Source organism: Passer montanus, unplaced genomic scaffold (genome assembly GCF_014805655.1).
Source record: "Passer montanus isolate IOZ18808 unplaced genomic scaffold, ASM1480565v1 scaffold219, whole genome shotgun sequence".
Classification (NCBI taxonomy): domain Eukaryota; kingdom Metazoa; phylum Chordata; class Aves; order Passeriformes; family Passeridae; genus Passer; species Passer montanus.
The window spans coordinates 343,064-363,095 of NW_024366803.1; the positions used below are offsets into that span (position 1 = coordinate 343,064).

The 20,032-nt window shown below is 40.4% G+C and overlaps 2 protein-coding genes across 6 annotated transcripts; one reads left to right on the forward strand and one right to left on the reverse strand.

Moving 5' to 3' along the window:
- Positions 1 to 302: 302 nt before the first annotated feature.
- TMEM14A (transmembrane protein 14A) lies at positions 303 to 7,115 on the forward strand. The gene is made up of 4 exons (XM_039709595.1): positions 303 to 388; positions 1,990 to 2,091; positions 5,567 to 5,654; positions 6,670 to 7,115. Exons 1-4 carry the CDS (start codon positions 313 to 315, stop codon positions 6,707 to 6,709), a joined length of 306 nt encoding a protein of 101 aa, XP_039565529.1. The 5' UTR covers positions 303 to 312; the 3' UTR covers positions 6,710 to 7,115.
- Positions 7,116 to 8,673: 1,558 nt separating this feature from the next.
- On the reverse strand, positions 8,674 to 19,689 carry LOC120502309 (glutathione S-transferase). Of its 5 annotated transcripts, none has more exons than XM_039709589.1 (7): positions 19,541 to 19,689; positions 15,475 to 15,581; positions 14,037 to 14,088; positions 13,671 to 13,803; positions 12,972 to 13,113; positions 9,723 to 9,854; positions 8,674 to 9,000 (listed from the first exon to the last, which is right to left on the reverse strand). In XM_039709589.1, the coding sequence occupies exons 2-7, from the start codon at positions 15,559 to 15,561 to the stop codon at positions 8,878 to 8,880; spliced, it is 669 nt and encodes a 222-aa protein (XP_039565523.1). In that variant the 5' UTR covers positions 15,562 to 15,581; positions 19,541 to 19,689; the 3' UTR covers positions 8,674 to 8,877. The 5 variants fall into 5 exon arrangements, with proteins under 5 accessions (XP_039565523.1, XP_039565525.1, XP_039565526.1 ...); XM_039709591.1 differs by having other exon boundaries at positions 8,779 to 9,000; positions 19,496 to 19,626; XM_039709592.1 differs by lacking the exon at positions 19,541 to 19,689 and adding an exon at positions 18,333 to 18,381 and having other exon boundaries at positions 8,779 to 9,000.
- Between the last annotated feature and the right edge of the window lie 343 nt (positions 19,690 to 20,032).

Sequence of the window (20,032 nt, forward strand, 5' to 3'; positions counted from 1 at the left end):
CTTTTTGCCTGCATACATGTATTTGTAACTGGGAAAAATGTATGCAACATATATCCAAAAAATCCTTTAATGGAAATATGGGTATGCCCATGGTGGGGTGTAAGGAAGGGCAGCAGTTAGTGAAAGGATGGTTCAATAGCCAACAAGCACACCTTCACCTTCTGAATGTTTTGACACAGTAGTCAAGCACAACTTAGGAGAGTGTAGTGTTATTTAGAACCCATTAAGTAATTATTTCTTTTTTACCAGGAGGAAGGAATTTGTTTGCCTTCAGTTGCAATATATTTGGGTTTTTTTTCCAGAGTTGGGACCATGGCTGTTGACTGGATTGGTTTTGCATATGCTTCATTGCTGGTGGTTGGAGGTGTTGTAGCATACACTCGTAAAGGTTAGTACTGCGAGAGAAGGATTTGGAAATCGAGCATTTGATTTCTTCTATGCAGTGTGAGACATGAAAACTTTGCTGTAATTAGCACAGCTGTATTTTACATCCATCATACGCTGCTGTAAATGCACTGAGTTTCATGAGATGCTCTTGGACCAACTTAATCATTTAAATGAGTGTTTTCAGGGCAAAGAGTGGGGGTTGTCATGTTATGTTTGACCTTAAGTGCATTTTGGGCTTTCTCATCACCTTTCAGTCATTCCTATGTTGAGCACAGTAGATCCTTGATTAAAGCTTATTTTCTACAGAGAAATCCAGGATTGATTCTGACGTTTCCAGATGCACGGTGGGAAAAAAACCCTCTACGTACGGTGGTTAATTCTCTGGTACTGTTAGAACTGTGCCTTTCCGCAGTAGGATAACCAGTCAGGTTTGGGTGGCAGCGCAGCACAGAGCGCAGTTTCGGTGTTCCAGGGTTTTGCAGTGCCGGGTGGCAGCGCCGTGCCCGGCTCAGCGCCCGGCAGAGGTCGCAGCGGTCCCGGGGACGGGCGGGCAGGACCCCCGGCGCCCCGGTCACCGTCCCTGTGCCGTGTCCGTCACGATTCTTGGGGCTTAGGGTCGCCGCCTCCCTTCGTAGTGTGCACAGGCTTTGCTCTCGGAGGCACGGCTTCACATCTGAATTTCTGAAAACGCTGTGGTTTTGTGTTTGCAGCCAGCTGCACTCACTGACTATCCCATTCACCTGTTCTTTTCACTCTTTAATACTTGCTCAATCCTCGTGGCAAATCTAGATAATTTTTTATTGGTTATGATTTACATTTTCTTGCAAAGTCTTGATTAAAAATAGTCAAAACAAAAGGATTGGGAACTAAATGACATCGGAGGTCTGAATATTTATAAACATCTGGGGATCAGTTTAATTCAAATTATGTCTGCTGTGCAGATTCTGTGCTTTTATCATATGGTACCAAGACAAGTGTCTGTTCAGAAATTTAAAATATTGGGGATATATCTGGGATTTATGAATTAGTTTTTCAATAGCACTGCAAGAAGATGTCAAGTTACTTTTAGAAGCCCTGTGTTCATCCTCACTGCCATTTATTTGTTTTTTCATTCGTTATTCATTAAATGAGATGTTGACAATAGCATTTCTTTTTCCAGGACTGATGTCTTTCTCAGGTGATGAGAAAGACCTGACATTATGACCACACATGTTTTCCAGTTTACTCTTTATATATATTGGTACATTTCTACCATTTTTGGAGACTCCCAAGTGCTGTGAGACATAGTTAAAATGAGCATACAGTTCAGAGAAATTACAAAAATCCTTCATATGTATGATAGAGAAAATAGCCAAATCTAGGGTTGTGTTTTTCCCAAGTTGCAAGTGTTACTGGATCCTGATAATCTCCCCCTTAGTCGGCTTTGCCCCTAATCCCACACATTAGATGACCCAGTTACAGAAATATTACCTCTCTCTTCACACTGAGTGAGGTAAGCTGGAATGTGGCAAAATCAGTTCTATTGTAGAGAGACAGCTGCCGTACAAAGACTGAGCTTAAAGACCTTGTATTGAGAAATAACACTTGAATGATTTCTTGCAGGTAGTAAAATCTCTTTAGCTGCTGGACTCATCTTTGGCTCTGTGGCTGGTTATGGAGCTTACTGTGTAACGTGTGATCCAAGAAATGTGAAGATATCATTGTGTAAGTGTTTCACTACAGTAAGCAAACAAACAAGCAGCATCCTGAACTGCATGTAAAATTCTCTTTTTAGTAAATTTTGGCTATTGCTTTGGTTTAAATGTTGGGTTTTAACTAGAGTTCAACACTTCAGCTTAGCTTGCAAAATTCAGGAGCCATTTGCAAGGTAAGCCAGATCATTGATACAAAGCCAGTAGGTGTGTCAGGTGTGCCAGGAGCCACCTGGCAGCACTCCTTTTATGAGATGTTTGCCTAACATTGCACATATTGTGAAATCCAGCTGATAAACTGGAGATAGTACTGCTGTAAAATCGTTAGCATTACAGATTGAATTCTGCAATCGGAGCAGTAAAGTAGATGTGGGATCCACTGTTGCGTAATGCAACATATCCTCAGCTCCCAGTGAATGGAACAGTTTAACTTAGTGTTTTTCCTTTGTTGCTGAGAAAGACAGGATGCAGACTGTGCAATAATTGTCGTGGCAGCTAGTTTGCCATGAAACCCTCGTGGAGGCAAAAACTTACAATCCCTTCAGGAGACATAAACCTTGCACAAGTGAATTTGCAATAGGAGCTGTTGGGAGCTTGTCTCACTCATGGTTTTAGCAAAGATGGTTTAGGCTGTGGTTTCACATGCCAAAAGGCATTTAAAATACATTCAATCCAGATTGTGTGAAAACAAAGTGTGAAAAACACAATTAGTTTTTCTCAGCTTAGAATTTGTGGTATATTGTTCATTCTGGCTTTGTGCTTTGCACCAATCACAGTTATAAAAATTTCCATTTAAAAAAAAATGCTGAGTAGCATTGATAGCAAAGTGTTCTCAGCAAGTTCTTTAGTAAAGGTGGTAATTGTGGACCTGATCTGCTCCTAGATAGCCTTAAACTAGATTTCCAGTTTTGCCACCATGACCTTGCTCAGATTAAGTTATCCCACTGTTTAAAAAAACCCAAACCTTTTTTTGCAATGAAGACATAGCCTTAAATATATGTAAATTTATAATGATTAGTGTGAGATGCTTTTAAGTAGCATATGATATTATACTCCTATGGGTCAATTCAGTCACTAAGTTAGATACAGAATTTATGGAAAAGAAGATTCATTAAAACTTAATGTATGTTGCCTGTTTCCCAATTCCCAGGTTTTGAAGGGACTAATACAAAATTTTCTATTAATGTGCTTTTGAATGTCTGATATCTAAAACAGCCAGTGTTTTGCATTTCATGTTGTTGTAGGCATGTGAGGACTTTCTCAACTGGAGAAATGTAAAGTACTTATTTAGTAGAAGTTACAGCAATAAGATGAGATAAGAGTTCACTACACCTGCCTTAGAAAGTTCTTCTTACATGAAGTAAAAGGAACAAAGACTTTTTAAAGCAGTCTTAGTTTAGAATGTTTACAAATAAATGTTTTAATTGCTTTTTATTATAAATGTGTATTGCTTTTGTGGAAAACTAGAATGTTTTCACTTATGCCTAACATGCCAAAATATGAAAAGCAGCTAGAGCACAAATGAAAGGTGAAAATTAAGTGCATGAAAGAAAGTGACCACTCTGAATTTGGAAGTCACTACAGTAAATTACAATGTAAAATAAAGCAAGCACCCAAACCTTTAAAAGGTTAGGAAATGTAAAAACAACCTATCCATCCAAACCGTAATTATTGACAGTAGTTTTCACCTATGCAAGACTCTCTACAGTAATTTAGGTAATATTTTACTACAAGACCTTGATAGTAAGGTTGTTGTAACTTGTCCTACATACAAAGAGTATGTAGCCAATAGGTACCCCAGACAATTCTCTTAGTTGTTTTATAAATTACTATTTCAGGCATTTTCCTACTTCACCTGAAATAAGCTCTGTGTTTTCTTGGATACTTTAATGCATTTTTATGTGTTTGAAGTAGATGTAGAAATTCAAATCTCAGTATGCAAGAGTTAGTAGCATTCACAATGCAAGTTGATTCTGATCTGAATATGATTCACTGCATTGAATTGCTGTTGATTTATTGAATTTCTTTGGTTTAAGGTATATTAGGAAATATATACCTTATATACCTTATATAGGTATATAAGGAAATAGTGAATGTATAGCAGTTTCTAAAATCTGGTCTGAAAGCTGAATGTGTTAAAAAGTCTCTGGAGCCTGTGAAAAGCCAGATACTAGCAAATGGGGAAAAAAAGAACATTACAGAGTGAATATGCTTTGTAGCTTGTAATAAACTGTAAATATACTCAGGACTCTGGCAAGACACATGCTGTGGAATACTTCACTCCTTGAAACATTCCTGAGAGGATCAAGGCTATGTGACTAGAAAATAAGAGCAATGGATAATGGAGCATAATATTTTTTTTTGCAGCATATCTTTGATGAGTTCACATAGTTGGTAGAGTTCTGTAAGATACTTGTAACTGTCAGGGCTTGTTTTATATGCTGAAGTGAGTTTAAAACTAATTTTTGACACCTATGAACACAGGACTGGCCCCAAGATTAGACAGTGGAATTTGAAGAGAATTAGCCAGATGGTTTAACTGCTCCATAGAAAGGGAAGAGATCTGTGTGACTGCCATTACTTTGGGTGAGAGAGTGGCAAAGCCCAGCTGCTCATGAGAAGTCCTGCCTCTCTGCCCACTTCTATGCAGCATTTCAAGTGACAGTTCTTTAATGAAGGTAGCTATCTTTGCAGTTTCATGTGTTCTCCTTGACCTTCTCATTTATGTAGCACTCTGCAGCCATAGTTCAAAGTGAAATCCCTCTGCCTGATGAATTCATTGCTGCCTCCATTTCTAGATAAGACTACTCCAGGAAGAAGATGCAGTTTCTTTCATAGCTGTTCTCTGCTGCTTATGCTGCATTTATTGCTCTCTTGAGCCCACCTCTTGTCACAGGCAAGGATGGTTCCCTCATAGCAAAAGGCTCCAGAGGAATTGTAGTCATGAAGAAAGAGATGTCGATAGCCATATTCTGTAGCAAAAACAGCTGGCAAACCATCCAATATAGTTTTTAAGGCTCAGCAAATAGAGCTAATATTCTAAAAATAAAACAGACAAGAAGTTGAATGCTCTAGCTCCTTGAATAGTCAGAAGACAGCTGCAATGATCTAGACTGGTGGGATTTATGAGACACTGTTCCTGTAATTCAATATACATGTGAGTGCTATGGCCAAGATTCTTTCTACTTTTTTGATATCCCATGAATTTAGATATGGGTGAGTAGAATTGATGGACTGACAAACTTACCTAGTCTTCATAGAATAGGATTTAGCATTCTGCTGCACATGGACACTTTATTTGTTGCTAAAATAAATCATAATGGTGTATTTTGGAAAAGCAAGAATGTTGTTATAGACTGTTTCTGGCCTAATGTTTCACTAAATTGCAGTTCATAGAAAAACAGCAATGACCTTAGATAACTCTGTGTGTTCTTGAGTGGTCCACTGAGAAAAGTGAGAACATAAATATATTGGATTGTCTTTTACAGTTTCATCTTTTCTTTTGACCATTATAATGGGAATGAGGTTCAAGAGGTCCAAGAAATTAATGCCAGCTGGACTAGTAGCATGCCTGAGGTAAATACATATTGCAGATCTTACTGTAAAGATTTCACTGGTTATCAAATAGTTGCCATTTCACACTCGATTCAAGGCACTGTTGGTGGAAGTCACTGTCATTCAGCAACTACACAGCTTAAGTGAAATTAGTTTGGAGGTCACAGTCCTGTTTTCAGTGAGCAGCTTTTTCAACTTACTAGGCAGATACAGCTGGTAAGAAGTGACTTTCTCAGCACAGAAAGGAGAGGTCAGCAATTAAATATTAATGCATATTGATAAGGCTTTTGGAAGAACCTAGATAAGCCTTAGTGTTTTTGAACACATACACATAAAATTAGCCTAATTTCATCCAACACAGTCATCTTAAAAAAAACCCAAAAAAACAAAAAACCACCACTTTGGTTTAGAAGTGCTGCATTCAAAACTACTGGAAGCACAGTATTTTTGAAAATCAGGACATTTTTGACCTAACCTCAAAATTTTGGCCAGTATTAATGCAAATAAAAAAAAAATCTGGCTGTTCCAGCTACTTTATTGCTGCTGCTTGGCATTCTGGAAAAATTTCTGTGTCTGTTAATTTGGAATTAAATTATGGAGTAAGTTCAAAATTTTTTTCCCAACGAGTCTGTAATGCAAAACATTTTCCAGGTGTAAATCAGAATCCCCATCTTCTGAAGGAATAATAACTGTTGCTTTGTCATTTTAATAATGCAGATTTAATATAATACCATTCTGTTTTACTTCAGTTACATACAGGGAAGAAAAAATCAGAAGCAATTTGTCAAAATTTAAGCAAAATTTAAGAATCAAGACTTACACTGGAAAATGTTATTGTCCATTGTGACTGCTTTTCCAGCCTAGGTGGGTTTTGTTTTTCTAGACACTGAGACTGGAGATCTGGACACCTGAAAAGACGGCTTAATAGAGACTCTAGTGTCAGTTAGTTATGAATGCACTGTTATTTAATGATGACTTTCACTGATTTTATTAATGACAGCCATAATTATGTTTTCTTGTTTTGTTTTTTTTTCAGCCTTTTGATGATTTTGAGGCTTGTTTTTATGCTGCTGTAGGAGAATTTAGAACTGAATATGACTGCCATGCCCACCAAACAGACATGCTCTCTGTACTTGAAAGACAAGATTGAACACAAGTCTTACACTGCATTTATATTTTCTGTAAAAGATCTGTACTTGTTAATTGATTATTGACATGTGCTGATATTTTAAAAGCTTTTTTTAAAAACTAAAGCAAGTGTTTTGTTGGTGTATTTTGATCTACTTTCATTTAAGCAGTCTATTAACTCGTGGGATTTTTCTTTGTAAGTTTGATCCCTTTTAGGGGTGCAGAGCACCCCAGGAAATTGAATTACTCTTGCAATGTATCACTGAAAGAATATATATAAATACATGTTTATGCTAAAAAGGTATCTTGTATTGAAGTATAATTTTATTAAATAATCAGTTCTAAATCAAAAAAGTCTTGGGCCTGTACTGCGTTGCACTAAAAAACCAATTTCCTTTCCAACACACATTCTTGTTACCCTGGTTCCAAATAGAAAAAATCAGAGTTCAAATAAAATGTAAAATGTTTGAAGCTTATATATTTTTTTAAGCAGATGAGTGAGCCATTTTATCAATGGTAAGAGTCTGGTCCTCTGCTTTGTGCTTGGTAGTGTTTTAAAACATGTACCATGCTGTAAATTGCCAGTGACATGAACCAGGGCTGAGATTTGTCATGCTGCACAGAGGTTCCAAGCTCTGGAACAGGTTTGCCATTCCATTCTCACACAGATTATCTTGCTGAACTCCCCCCGGCCATAAGCAGAAGAGACTGTTCATTGAAGTTACTTTGATTTGTGTAAAAAATAAATATTCCTGGGGACTCAAAGCTTGGCTAAGACTGTCTTCAGGTGTACAGAGAATATAAGCAATGTTGTTAGGAAGCAGTATGGGTGAGTGTGCTCTTGAATACAAACAGAAATTTTGCTGCTTCTCATTTTTTTCATACAAAGCTTGCTTACAAAGGTTACCATGTATCATGATACCCCCTTTGTGATGGTTCCTAAATCATAGCACTTTTTTGGAAGAGAGGAGTAGCCCAGTGAAATGGGTACTGTGCTGGGTATGGCTAAGCACTGCTTCCAGCTATCAAGGTAATTTTAATGTAAACCTGTTTGGAAGTCAGTAGTGCAGGTGATTGGGGCACTTGTGGTTTGTACCTCTGAGCTGCACATGGCTCTTCTAAGGCACAAGTCAGTGAAGGAGTTAACTTTGCCGGGCAGCAGTTCTGCATGTACTGGCTGACTGTTTGCCTAATCAGTTGGAGTCCTACTGAGGAGAAACAGCTAAGTGCAAAGGATGGTTTATGGCAATGTTCTTAAAGGGAACAGTGGTTTTTCCCATTAAATTAGGGTAAAGAATATGACATAGTAGTGCATGCTTTAAGCACTATTGAGGTAAAAGTCACTCTTACTGAGAAGGTAAGCAGCCAGTGCACTTGGCTTTATAACTGTGGGAAGTGACTGCAGAAGGTAAAACCTTATAAAAAACCACCCAAGGAGCATTTGCCTCACTGACCAGCCAGCCAAGCAGCAAAAAGAGCAAGGGAATAGGTGCTCTCAGCAGATAAAAACCACAGCAGGCCAATTAAACACAAGGACTTTGATCTTTCAGTGAAAAAAAATCACTCCTAAGAGATTCATATGGGGATTAGAAGTTTTTTACTTCTGCCTGTAAACTTAAAAGAATCATGAATTTTAATTTTATTTTTAAAGGTTTTATTTCCTTAATTTTTAAGCTGTGAAATACAGCAGGGAGAGAATGAACATTCTAGGAGACCACCTAGAGACCAGTAGAGAACCAAGCCAAAAGATTCTAGGCCTGAATTTAAATGACTTCTCAGTTTTCAGGGTGTGGCTCCTGTCTCTGGCAGTTTATAAAAAGGGGGTTGGGGATCATGTGGCTTTTCTACAGTATTCCAGAAGTTACAAGTGAACATTTTACCCTACCAGGCATGCACTTTCATTAAACACACACCAAGTGTCAGCATATTTTATTTCATATAACTGCTTCGTTAAATTCTTTCTGGAATCAGCAGGTACAAATTAGCCTTTTACGCTCATTTACCAGTGATCTGTTTCAATACTGGCCATATGATGCAAGTTACAGAGCACAGCTATGCAATTTCTCTTACAAAGCAAGCTCTGGTAATATACTACAGTTGGGTTATCTTCATCAGATTAGATATTGAATATTTTCCTCACAACAGCAACAAACTTCTCATCTGTTGGTGGCTTCCTCTGGCTGCCAGGCTGTAAGAATTTTTTGATTGTTGGAATGTTGCTGATTCTTCCTTTAAAAGCCTGTAAGAAGCAACAGTAAAGCCAGTGAGATTAAGGAAATGATAATTCCATCCTTTATAGTTTAAAGATCAGGTGACTTGGATTTTTACTTGTCAGACATACTTACTAAACAGTAAAAGGTACTAACTTTTTCTGATCTGTAATGCTGGTGCTATATCTTAAGTTTCCCAGATGAGAATGGGAGAAATTAATATTAAAGAGTTAAGATTCATCTAGTAAAAAGTGAAAGAAAAAAAACCCACATCCCAATCCTGCAGATATATTTGAGGAAAAAAAACCGCAAAGACAGGAATATCTCAGTGCAAAGCACTACAGAAGTCAAGACATAGGAAACTTAATTGCTCTTTGTATATGATTTCTAAAAAATGTAATTTTTCTGGCAAAAAGAAAAGGGCAGGAACTGCCGACACACCAGGCCACAGACTTTCCTTCTGGATATTGTTGTTGTATTTGAAGACATGGAAGTAGCAGTGAAAGGACCAAATTGGTAGCAGTAGTGAGTGAATTCCTGCCAGCTGAGAACAGCTGGGAAAAGCAGAACTGAAGAAGGGTGAGTCCCCAGCAGCCCTTGGGCAAGGCAGTGCACTGAGTGCAGGTTTGTGTAGTCAAACAGACCACAGAAATGTCAGTACAATGGCACAAAAGATGTAAACATCCATAAACTTCTAACAACAGTCAGTGAAATTTGTTATCTTCCAAACTGACACCAGATGATTACTAACCTGCAGCAGAGGGAATGCAGAGAGTGCATCAGGCTTACACTCTTCTACCATTAAAATGGCTTCCAGCAGATGGACATCTGCCCAGCTTAATTTGTTGCCAACAAGATAATCCTGTCCATGATCTTTTAAGGCCTATAAAGTTTGAACAAATAAACAAAAATGGGATGTGACAATTTTATCTAGGTATTTCATTGCAGATAGATTTCTGAAAAAACATAGCACAGCAAAGCCATGCAAGAACCTATGAAGTTAAAAAGCGATACGTATTCTTTAAATAAAAAATTAAATCAGAATTCATGTTTCAGTGTGTACGATCCCATCTCTCACTCTAACCTACTGCACCAGGTAGCTGTATACCAGGTCCAGAATTCACATGGGATGTGACAATTTTATTTAGGTATTTCATTGCAGATAGATTTCTGAAAAAACATAGCACAGCAAAGCCATGCAAGAACCTATGAAGTTAGAAAGTGATACATATTCTTTAAACAAAAAATTAAATCAGAATTCATGTTTCAGTGTGTACGATCCCATCTCTCACTCTAACCTACTGCACCAGGTAGCTGTATACCAGGTCCAGTACCACAAGAAAGACTTAATCACACAAAAAAACAGGACTAAAGTAATTGGAAGAGGTAGTCAGGCCAGTTTACATGTAAGCACACCTGAATTTTTAAGAAAAATGTTAAGTTAATTTCCAGATGTTTCAGCAAAGTTTGAGACTGCTGATTACAGTCTGAAATATGTCAGAATGAAGGACTACAACCTTCCCACCCTTTTTATCCCGTTAAGGAAGGACTCCTTTGTGGCAAACTGCTGATGCAAGAATCACAGCCTGCCAAAGGTACTACAAGTGTAGTAGACAGGTTGAGATGAACATTGCAGCACAGTTTCAGAGCAGGTACCAGCTCTCCAGCCCACCTTTGTCCTCAAGACTGTCACCCTCCTATCAGGAGCAAGAGAAGGCCATGTCTGTGCCTAAGTCACACTAAGGCTACTCCCAATTAGCAAATGTGCAGTAAGACATCAGTCTGTGACTCTGGAAGCCACCTCCTTCTCCAGCCCCATCTGCCAGTTCTGCCATGGAGGCAGCAGTCATGGGCAGAGTCACAGCTGATCCCTTCACGTAGTTACTTCCTACACTGCTCTAGCAAGGTTTAGCACAACTTGTTTTGGGGTGTGGAAACTCCCAAACACAGCATTGGAATCTGATTGCCTGCAGGGCTTCATATTGCCTTTTGCTGCTCCTCCTGGCTGCTAGCACAGCTTGTTTATCAGACGGTGTGGAAACTCCCAAACACAGCATCGGAATCTGATTGCCTGCAGGGCTTCATATTGCCTTTTGCTGCTCCTCCTGGCTGCTGAGTGTTTAAAGTGAACACTCACAGCTAGGTATGTTTCCTGTCAGCTTCCAGAATGAATAACACATAGACTGCAAACCCTGATAAGCTGAAACAATAGACATCTTAAACAGCTGGTACAGAAAGAAAATTATTAACCATTTTAAACAAAATTAACTAGGCTAAAATAATGGAACAGTTCCGCTGTGTCTTTATGTAAGCAAACAAGGATTTCTTTAAAGACTCTCCTATATGGAGCATACATGCTAAAACATATCACAACAGTAGTTTATGCCACCTAGGCACAGGTTTAGAGAATTTTGATGCATATTTTATTGTTTAATAACTTAAAATACGTATCAGACTTTAATCTTCGAAAGATTTGGGTGTGTAATCAACACATCTCAGCACAGCCCTTCACTAGTATGGCAGTGGATATATATGAACTCTGATTACAAAAGTGCTGGATTATCATTTACATTGTTATTTTACCAGGCAGCCTTTGTGGGTTTTCTTTGTACAATTTAAGGCTCTAATAAAGTGGGACGTGAAATTGCATCAAGTTCTGTATTTTTTGAGTCGACTTCAGCTGCCTGGTAACAAAGGCTTCAAGCTGGAAACCCAGCTCAGCTGTGAAACAACACAGCTTTGTACCCCTGGCAGATTTCTGAGGAGACCACTATGCCCTGAAAAAGCACTGTGAGAAAGTCTGTACAGCACAACCACACATGGCACAAAAGGAAAAGTTACAAACAGAAGCAAACTTCTGAGATGAGGATCACAGCTGGCTCAATTCAAACAAGAAAATCTTAACACAAGAAAAAATTACAATATCCTTACAGGAGAAATAAAACAACAAAACAAACAGCAGGTTGGTGGAAAATGGCAGTTCCATAACATCCAGGCAATGTTCCAGGGAGAAGAACAATCCTCCTGACCAACGCCTCCCTAGCCAAGAAAGCCTCCTCATGTGCTCAAAGGGGATGGCAAGCATACCAATGCCTTCCCTCACAGCTCAGGCTCTTTGGTGCATGCTAGCCAGTAAATAATTAATTGCTTTATACTTTCTATGCTACATGTATCTTGCTTGCAGAGCATCTCTGTGCACACCTAAGGATGCCCAAGTAGCAATTCAGAGAGTGAATCATAACCTCTAAATGTAATACATTTAAGCAATGGATTTAAGGAAGATCATAGAATTAGATCCTTAGCTGTAATGCACAAATATATGTAACTTTGAATAGCAAGAATAAAAGAGGGTGAGTGGGAGGCCTTATTGTTCTCTACAACACCCTGACAGGACATTGTAGGAGGGTGGGGGTCAGCCTCTTCTCCCAGGTAACCAGTGACAAGACAAATGACAATGGATTCAAGTTGCACCGGGGAAGGTTTAGATTAGATCTGAGTAATTTTTGTTCATGTAAAGGGTTGTGAAGCACTGGAACAGACTGTCCAGGGAACTGGTGGACTCACCAACCCTGAAAGTGTTCAAGAAATGTGGATATGTCACAGGAGGTCACAGTTTGATGGTGGTGGTGCGGGGTTGACAATTAGACTTAATGATCTTTAGAAGGTCTTTTCCAACCTTAACAATTCTGTAACACATTACACTTCCAGAAAATAAGTACTGAAGGCTGGCACAAGTATTGAAATGGTGCATTTAGGCAAAACACTGGGAGCCATCAGCCACTAAGCTAGGTTGGAAAAGAAAGACAAAAAAGAAACCAGCCAAAAATTATTTTGTGGCACTCTTTTCACATTGTTGGATACTGGCTCCATCATACATTTCTAGAGTTCTACTGTCACTTGCCTTCTGGAAAGTACATGTGTGGGAACAGTGGGGGAGTAGGGTAGGAGGGAGAGCCCAGAACTCACTGTCTGTGTGAACTGCTGGTGATTTATCTCTTACCTTTTCATAAACAGGGAAGTACCTGGTTGTAGCTCGTTCAATGATTAAGGCAAGATTCTTTTCTTTTGTATCAGCTGGTTGAAAAGGGAGATACATGATCATTCCCATTAGGTCTGTAGTTCCCTCCACGTACATATCAATCCTGAAACAAATATTTTTGTTCAACATATATCATTCAAACTTTCCATTTTGATTATTTTCCTGAAATACAACTCTGAAGTGATCACTGAGTAAAATGTTTATTAGTGAAACATAAGACACTGGTTTATTTTCTTGGTTCTTCCACTTTGAGAAATCTTCCCATTTTTTTCAAAGCACAAATTGTAAAATAGGCTCACAGTATATGCAATAAGGAAAAAAAAGGCTGCAAGTAATGTGTTTAAAATGGAATTCATACTGTTTTCCATTAATAATTTATTCATTTATGCTGTGGGAAAAAAGACTGCATATGCAAAACACTTCAGGGGAAAAAAAATAGTTTTGAGGTCTAATCATGACAGGATGCTGGCTAACAATTGCCAGTCCACAATAATCTCCACAGTCTCTGGAGCTGGCCTTCCATTCTCACAAAATAAACCCTCTACAGTAAGTGCCAGTCTGTTAGGTATACTCACCTTTACATGCAGATACTTCACAGCAACATTCTTGCTGTAAACATTAACAATCATGGAGGAGTGTTAGTAAGTAATGTTACCATACCAGGCTCTCTCCTTCAGGTCCTTCCCATAGAGGTTGTACTTTGCTGCAATGTAGCTGAGGATGGCTTTGGTCTGCACCATCCTCATCCCATCAATCTCCACCATGGGCACCTGCTGAAACAGCAGGACTCCATCTAGGGAAGGAAAAGGAGCAAGCTACTCAGACTGCTGAAATGCTACACTGAAAATAAGGAAGAGACCTGAAAAGAGACCAAGAAATTTCTAATTCTCAGGGATGAAAGCATCCACAAGGAAGCAGCTCTTCTTTACAGGTCACATCATATTTCAGGTCTTAAAAAAATACCTCCTGTTGTTCTTTTGCTCTGTTTGTGTGAATTTATGTTTGGGGTACAGTTTGCAGACTCACCATTGCGCAATTTTTCTAAGTCTTCTTTTGTCTCTATGAATTCTTCCTCAAACTGAAAAGCAAGAGTAGAAAACAACACTGTCACTCCAAAGGCAGTGGAGAAGGGGAAGGAAGTCTGGCAGTTAGAGCCCACCTCTCCACACTATTCTCCATACTTATCTCTTTGTGTTGACCCTGTCCAGGAATCCATTCAGTGCCAGTAGCTGGCTGAGCAGCTGCAGTTCCAGCTGCTCATGGAGCCCTGGGAGCCCAAGGCAAGAGCTGGGAACTGCCTCCCTTTGCACAACAAAGGGCAGAGGACCTGTGGCAGTGGCCATGTGACACACGGCAGGAGCCCATGACCCCAAACCTTCACTCAGACTGTGAGGGTATAAAGGACCAGTAGTTTCCTTTGTTCTGGGTCCCTCCCTGGAGGCATAATGTTACTCTGTTGTTGCACCATGATTACTTTAAGGACTGATGGAGAGGCTCCTGGATGGTCAGACAGGAAAGTTTCCTTAACAGACCCCTACTTATCTCTGCTGCAGCAGAGACTATAACCCAAGACTTTGTTGTCCCCAACCCCACAGGACTGTACAATGCATTATGCTCCAGAAAGAACTTCCTCTTTATAAGGACCAGAGTCACCTGCATGAACCATAAATGGATACCATAAATGGATAAAAAGCAGCTGATGCCACGTGAAATATTAAGAAACTTCTTGTAAATTATGCTGCTCTTACACAGCATTTATCTCCCTCTTTAATCCACTGGATTTTTTTTTTTTAATAAGGACATTTGAATGAGGACAAGATCTTGGTTTCCTCAGCACTCGTGTTCTGCAAATTTTCTGTCAGCAACATTCTCAAGTGAGCACCATTTAAAAAAGCCTTTTATTTCCAATATAGTATAAATAGTTTCAAAAAACCATATTCAAACAAAAACTTAATGTAGAAATTAAGATGGCCTTGACCTGATGTGAATCTAGATAGATTCCCTAACACTGCCTTTGGGGCAGATCTGCTGATTTATCTTACTCAGATCCTGACCCAAAGAACAAAAGGTACTTTGTTTGGAGAGAATGTTCAAAAGTTTTCATGTTCATCAGACATGAGGTATGCATGGTCCTTCAGTGGAGAAGACTCACGAGATACAGGGAAGTTATGAGCATTGACAAAAAGTCCCAGTTTTGTCTGTAGCAACAATTCACAATCTCATCTTAAAGTATGTTTCAAAAATGACACCCATCAATTCTCTTTGTATGTTAAAATCTCTTCACGGTGTAACTATGGCTCAAGGAATACATGAAATACAACACAAGAGTGTATCATTCAATCTAAGCATTCTGCTTAGATAGATATGTGATGATGTGCATATCGCTAAGCACAGATGCAATTGGGAAACCATTCCAGAGAATACTATTTTAATCACAAATCACTTTATAAAAAATGGTACAAACCTCAACCCCAGCTGCTGCTAGCAGCCATCGGATTGACTCCATCTTCCCCCTTCCCTTGGTGTAGTGCAGCTTGGGTTTCCCCGCCATGATTTCAGAGTTCTTGTTTCCTGATAAAATCAAGATGATGATCTTATGGAAGCATGCTTTAAATTAGCATTTTGAATGTCCCACTCCAAACTACTAAATACAGTTGGATGAACAAGAAAGTAAAAGAACAATCATGTCCTACACACTTGTGCTTGATGTAACTAAGTTTCCTGTGGATTAATGGAATAAAAGAAAAGCTACACAGTACCAGAATATGCAGTCATTCAACCACAATAAGCATCTCCTAAATAATATATTGTTGTAGTTTTAACAGCTTACTGGAGTTTTACAACCAAAGCAGAGCTGTACTCTGCCTCCTGAACTAGCACATTTTGAACCTTGCAGTGATGCAGTCCCTTCAGTAGGTTTTGGGTTTTGTCACATGTCATACCATACCTGAAAAATGTACTGTATCAAATGAATGGCTTCCAAAGAACACCAAACTAGTGTCACCAGCACTATTTTCACCTCTCTCATATGACAATTCAGAGCCCTGTTCTCCTGTGCCTTATGTATCACCAGGCCTACTGCGTTCCCTATCCAGCTGCTACAGTCCAACTGTAACAGAGATTTGTGTTCTATCTGCCCTGAAAATTTAATTAAAAATCAAGAAACAAACAGATGGAACTGACCTCTGTTGGGCACATAAGGCCTGGGCAATGCCCCTGGCAGCAGGGGGCTCAAGTCAGCCCATCAGATGATGGCACTGGGATGAAACACTTGGTCCTTTCAAATTCCCCTACCATGTGCAGTCACATGCCACTGTATGACACTGGCAGCTGATGTGAGCTTGCCTGGTGCTGGAAACAAAGCTAACACTGTACTCTTATCACTAATGGGTCACAGAAGAATGAAGGAAATTTCATAAAACAGAGACACAGACTAACAGAATGCTTCATTGTTAAGCCCAAGGTTTATCTGTTCACAGGCAGGCTTATTTATGCTTGCACACACTTCACAATACATAGCTGAGCCACAAAGTAAAAACTTTGGCCATAATCCCAAGGCATCAATAAAGAGGCACAAACAGCACAGCAGTGCATCCTTGGCCCACTCCACTGAAGTCCTTTGTGCTGGGTGCTGTCTTCCACAGGCCCTAGAGCACACAGCCATCACTGTCAGGGACTGACTCACAGGGGAGAGAGGTGCCCCCGTGCAAAACGCAGGTCTTCACTGCTCAGCTGCCACCTAGCCCTGTGTCATAGGTTAGCAAGAGAAGAATTAAAAAAAATAATACAAAACTTCCAACCACTGAAAAACTAGACACAAAAATCCCCGAGAACTTCCTCTTTTCTCTTTCACAAGTTACCAACAAATCAAGTAACCATTTACAAGACCCAAACAACACGTTAACCCTTTCAGTACTTCAAGCCTCCCTCAAATTAAAAAAAAAAATACAATCATATTTAAAAACCCATAAAACATCAAAGTCAGTAAAAAAAATCAAATCCCAGATTAAAAAAAAACCCTTAATTTTAACACTAAAATCCTCCTATAGACTATAGAGAAAAAACTCTTTTTCCCTATAACAGATAAAACAATTTTAAAAATTCACATTAATATCAAACATAAACCTCCATATTAAAATAAACACATTAAAATAACTGTAATCCCATAAAGTTTAAACTAACAACAAAAAAAGTAATTCTATACCCCTAAGAGATAAAAAAAAGAAAATTCATAAAAATAAAAATAATTTTAAAAATAAATAAAAACTTTTACCTATAAACAACTCATCTTTAAAACAATACCCCATAAATCAACATAACTCATAAACAACTGTAAGAAAGCTCATAAATATAAGAACTTCACAATTACAGATTTCCCTGGACAACTACTATTTGTAAAAAAAAACACAAGAAAACTGGGGGTTTTTCCTTATAGAAAAGTCTCCATAACATTAGCAATAAAGACTTCTCTCCCTAAATAAACTAAAAAAGAACTATTTTAAAAATAGTAAACTAACTAAAATTTTAAATTTTATTTCTTTACATTACCAGTAAGAAAAAAAAATATTTAAAAAATATATTGTAAAAATTTTGTTCTTATTACTCTTTCTTTTAGTTTATGTTTTTATTTCTTCACATTACCAGTAAGAAAAAAATATTTAAAAAAATATATTGTAAAAATTTTGTTCTTATTACTCTTTCTTTTAGTTAATGTTAATAAACTTTTCTTTATACCCTTTTAAAATTTTCAACCTACTTTACCTTTCTCCTAATCCAACCTCACAACAAAAAATAAATACATTAATAATAAACCAACACCAAACCACCCACTCTAATACATTAACCAAAAAAATCTCAAAATTAATAAAATCTCAAATTAACAAACCAAAACCACTACACAAAATTAGTATTTGTACCCAGTTTCAACCTAAACCCACCACACCCTGGCAGTGCCTGTGTCCCGGACACCTCAGTCTGGTAGCGAAGTTCTCCTGACACGAAAGGATGTGCGTGTCAATGGATTATGTCTTGCGTGGAGCTGCAGCTAATGCAGCCCCGCTGGATGCCCAGCCAGATTCCTGAACTGCAACAAGGCACTCAAAAAGTGACTTGGCACAGCTCCCTCGCCAGGCCCTACACACACAGGACCACGAGCTACACTTCATTTCAATTTCCCATGTATGACTGACACTGTAACAAGTAGGAGAGCTCCTGACCTTCAAAAATATTTCATTCCCTGATGCTCAGAAAGTAGATGTTGGTTTCAACTTCACCAGAGAGAAGAACTGCACTTAAACCCCCACAGACTGGACAAACACTCACCTCCAGCACATGGGATCAAGGCTGAGAAACACTATGAGGACAGGCTAGCACAGCAGAAAGAGCAAACACCCTTGACCTTTCCACAAGGCAGAGCTGGAGCTGATAAAACTCAGCCCACGCAGAGCCCTGATTGCCAGTCTCAGCTCAGTGCTCCTCTCACAGCAGCCGGGAATATCTTCCTGCGAATGCACGGCTAAAGGTCCGAATTTGGGGTTCAGGCTGAACACTTACACAGGGCTGCAAACTAATTTGGTGACCCTTTTACAGCTCTGTAATGAATACCCCTTTGTAAAATACTGAACGGTGATAAGAGTCGCAAAATCGGTAAATTGTCTTTCTTGAATAGCAATAATGGACCTGAAAATTAATCACAAACTTTCCTGATGTTTTAGTGCATCAGACTTTCCTTGGGCCCCAGCCACGCAGGCTCGCTGTACTGAAAACACCCGACGTTGTTTTGTCCTAAACAACTCAGGCACCAGCCTTTCAGCGAGGAACAAGTAAATTAATTTAGCAGCAAGCTCATAATCTGATCCGAGATCTTAAACGTTCTTCCTGGTTGGATATGGGACCCAGAGCCGTTCTCTGCAGCTCCCGCCCGGGCAGCTCCCCAGGGCGAGCCCGCAGCACCGCCCGGCCCGGGCCCCGGCCCGCCTCAAGGCTGCGCTGGTTTGCGCTGGGGCTCGGGCCAAGCCCGCGTTCGGAAAGCTTCCTTCCACCGGGCGCTGCACCGCCCGGCGCGGGCCCCGGCCCGCCTCAAGGCTGCGGCTGGTTTGCGCTGGGGCTCGGGCCAAGCCCGCGTTCGGAAAGCTTCCTTCCACCGCCGGAGCTAGGAGGAGCTTCTGGACGAGGGGAAAGGCAAAGTACTCCCAGAGATTGCAAAATCTGCACTCCAAAGAGCAGTTTCTCTTCAGCGTCCCCGCTGATCCTACCCCGAGCCAAACGCACACCCGCTCCGTGCCCACGCTCCCGCCCGTCCTGGCCCGTGCTGCAGGAGAGAAGCTGCGGAATAATCCCTGGGAAAAACTCCCTGGAGCAGCACGGCAGGACGTTCCCGGAGGGCCAGCCGGTCTGTGACGCGCCTCGCCCTTTGCCCTCCGGGCAGGAGCCCCGATCCCGGCAAGAGCCGGGCAGGAGCCCCGATCCCGGCAAGAGCCACTCACTGCCCCGGGCTGGCAGCGCCCGCCCCCCGCCCGCCGCCGCGGTACCGTCTGCCCGGGCCGCTCCGCCGCCGCTGCACCGACACGGCACCGACACGGCACCGGAACAGCACCGACACGGCACCGACACGGCCCGGCCCCGCCACGCGGCCCTCCCGGCCCGTCCGGCGGCCGCTCCGCCCCTCGGCTGCCGCCGCGGCCCCGCCGTGCCCGGCGCCCGCCCCGCTGGACTCCTCACCAAGCCCACCACCGCAGCTCAGGGAAAAGCCAGCTCAGCCTTGCCCTGCAGTCTTGCCCCGTTTCTGTTGCAAAATATGGAAGATGTAAACATTTTCTTGACGAAGGATGTGATTTGATGTTTGATCTTAGTATACTTTCAAGCCTAATCAACAAGAAAGAAGTTCTACTCTGTTAAACAGAGAGCAGCTACCAAACAAGGTCTAAGTGAAGCTCAGCTGTGGGAAAGAGAAATTACTTGTCAGGAGAATTGCCTTGGTTAGGGTTGAACATGTTTTAATGATTTCAAACCTCTGGGGAGTT

Coding starts and splice junctions, on each gene's coding strand:
- TMEM14A (XM_039709595.1), top strand. CDS start 313: ATGGCTGTTGACTGGATTGGTTTTGCATATGCTTCATTGCTGGTGGTT. Junction 2,092..5,566: donor AAATGTGAAGATATCATTGT/GTAAGTGTTTCA, acceptor TGTCTTTTACAG/TTTCATCTTTTCTTTTGACC. Junction 5,655..6,669: donor GGACTAGTAGCATGCCTGAG/GTAAATACATAT, acceptor TTTTTTTTTCAG/CCTTTTGATGATTTTGAGGC.
- LOC120502309 (XM_039709589.1), bottom strand. CDS start 15,561: ATGGCGGGGAAACCCAAGCTGCACTACACCAAGGGAAGGGGGAAGATG. Junction 13,114..13,670: donor GACCTGAAGGAGAGAGCCTG/GTATGGTAACAT, acceptor TATTTGTTTCAG/GATTGATATGTACGTGGAGG. Junction 9,001..9,722: donor CTGCATTCCCTCTGCTGCAG/GTTAGTAATCAT, acceptor TGCTTCTTACAG/GCTTTTAAAGGAAGAATCAG.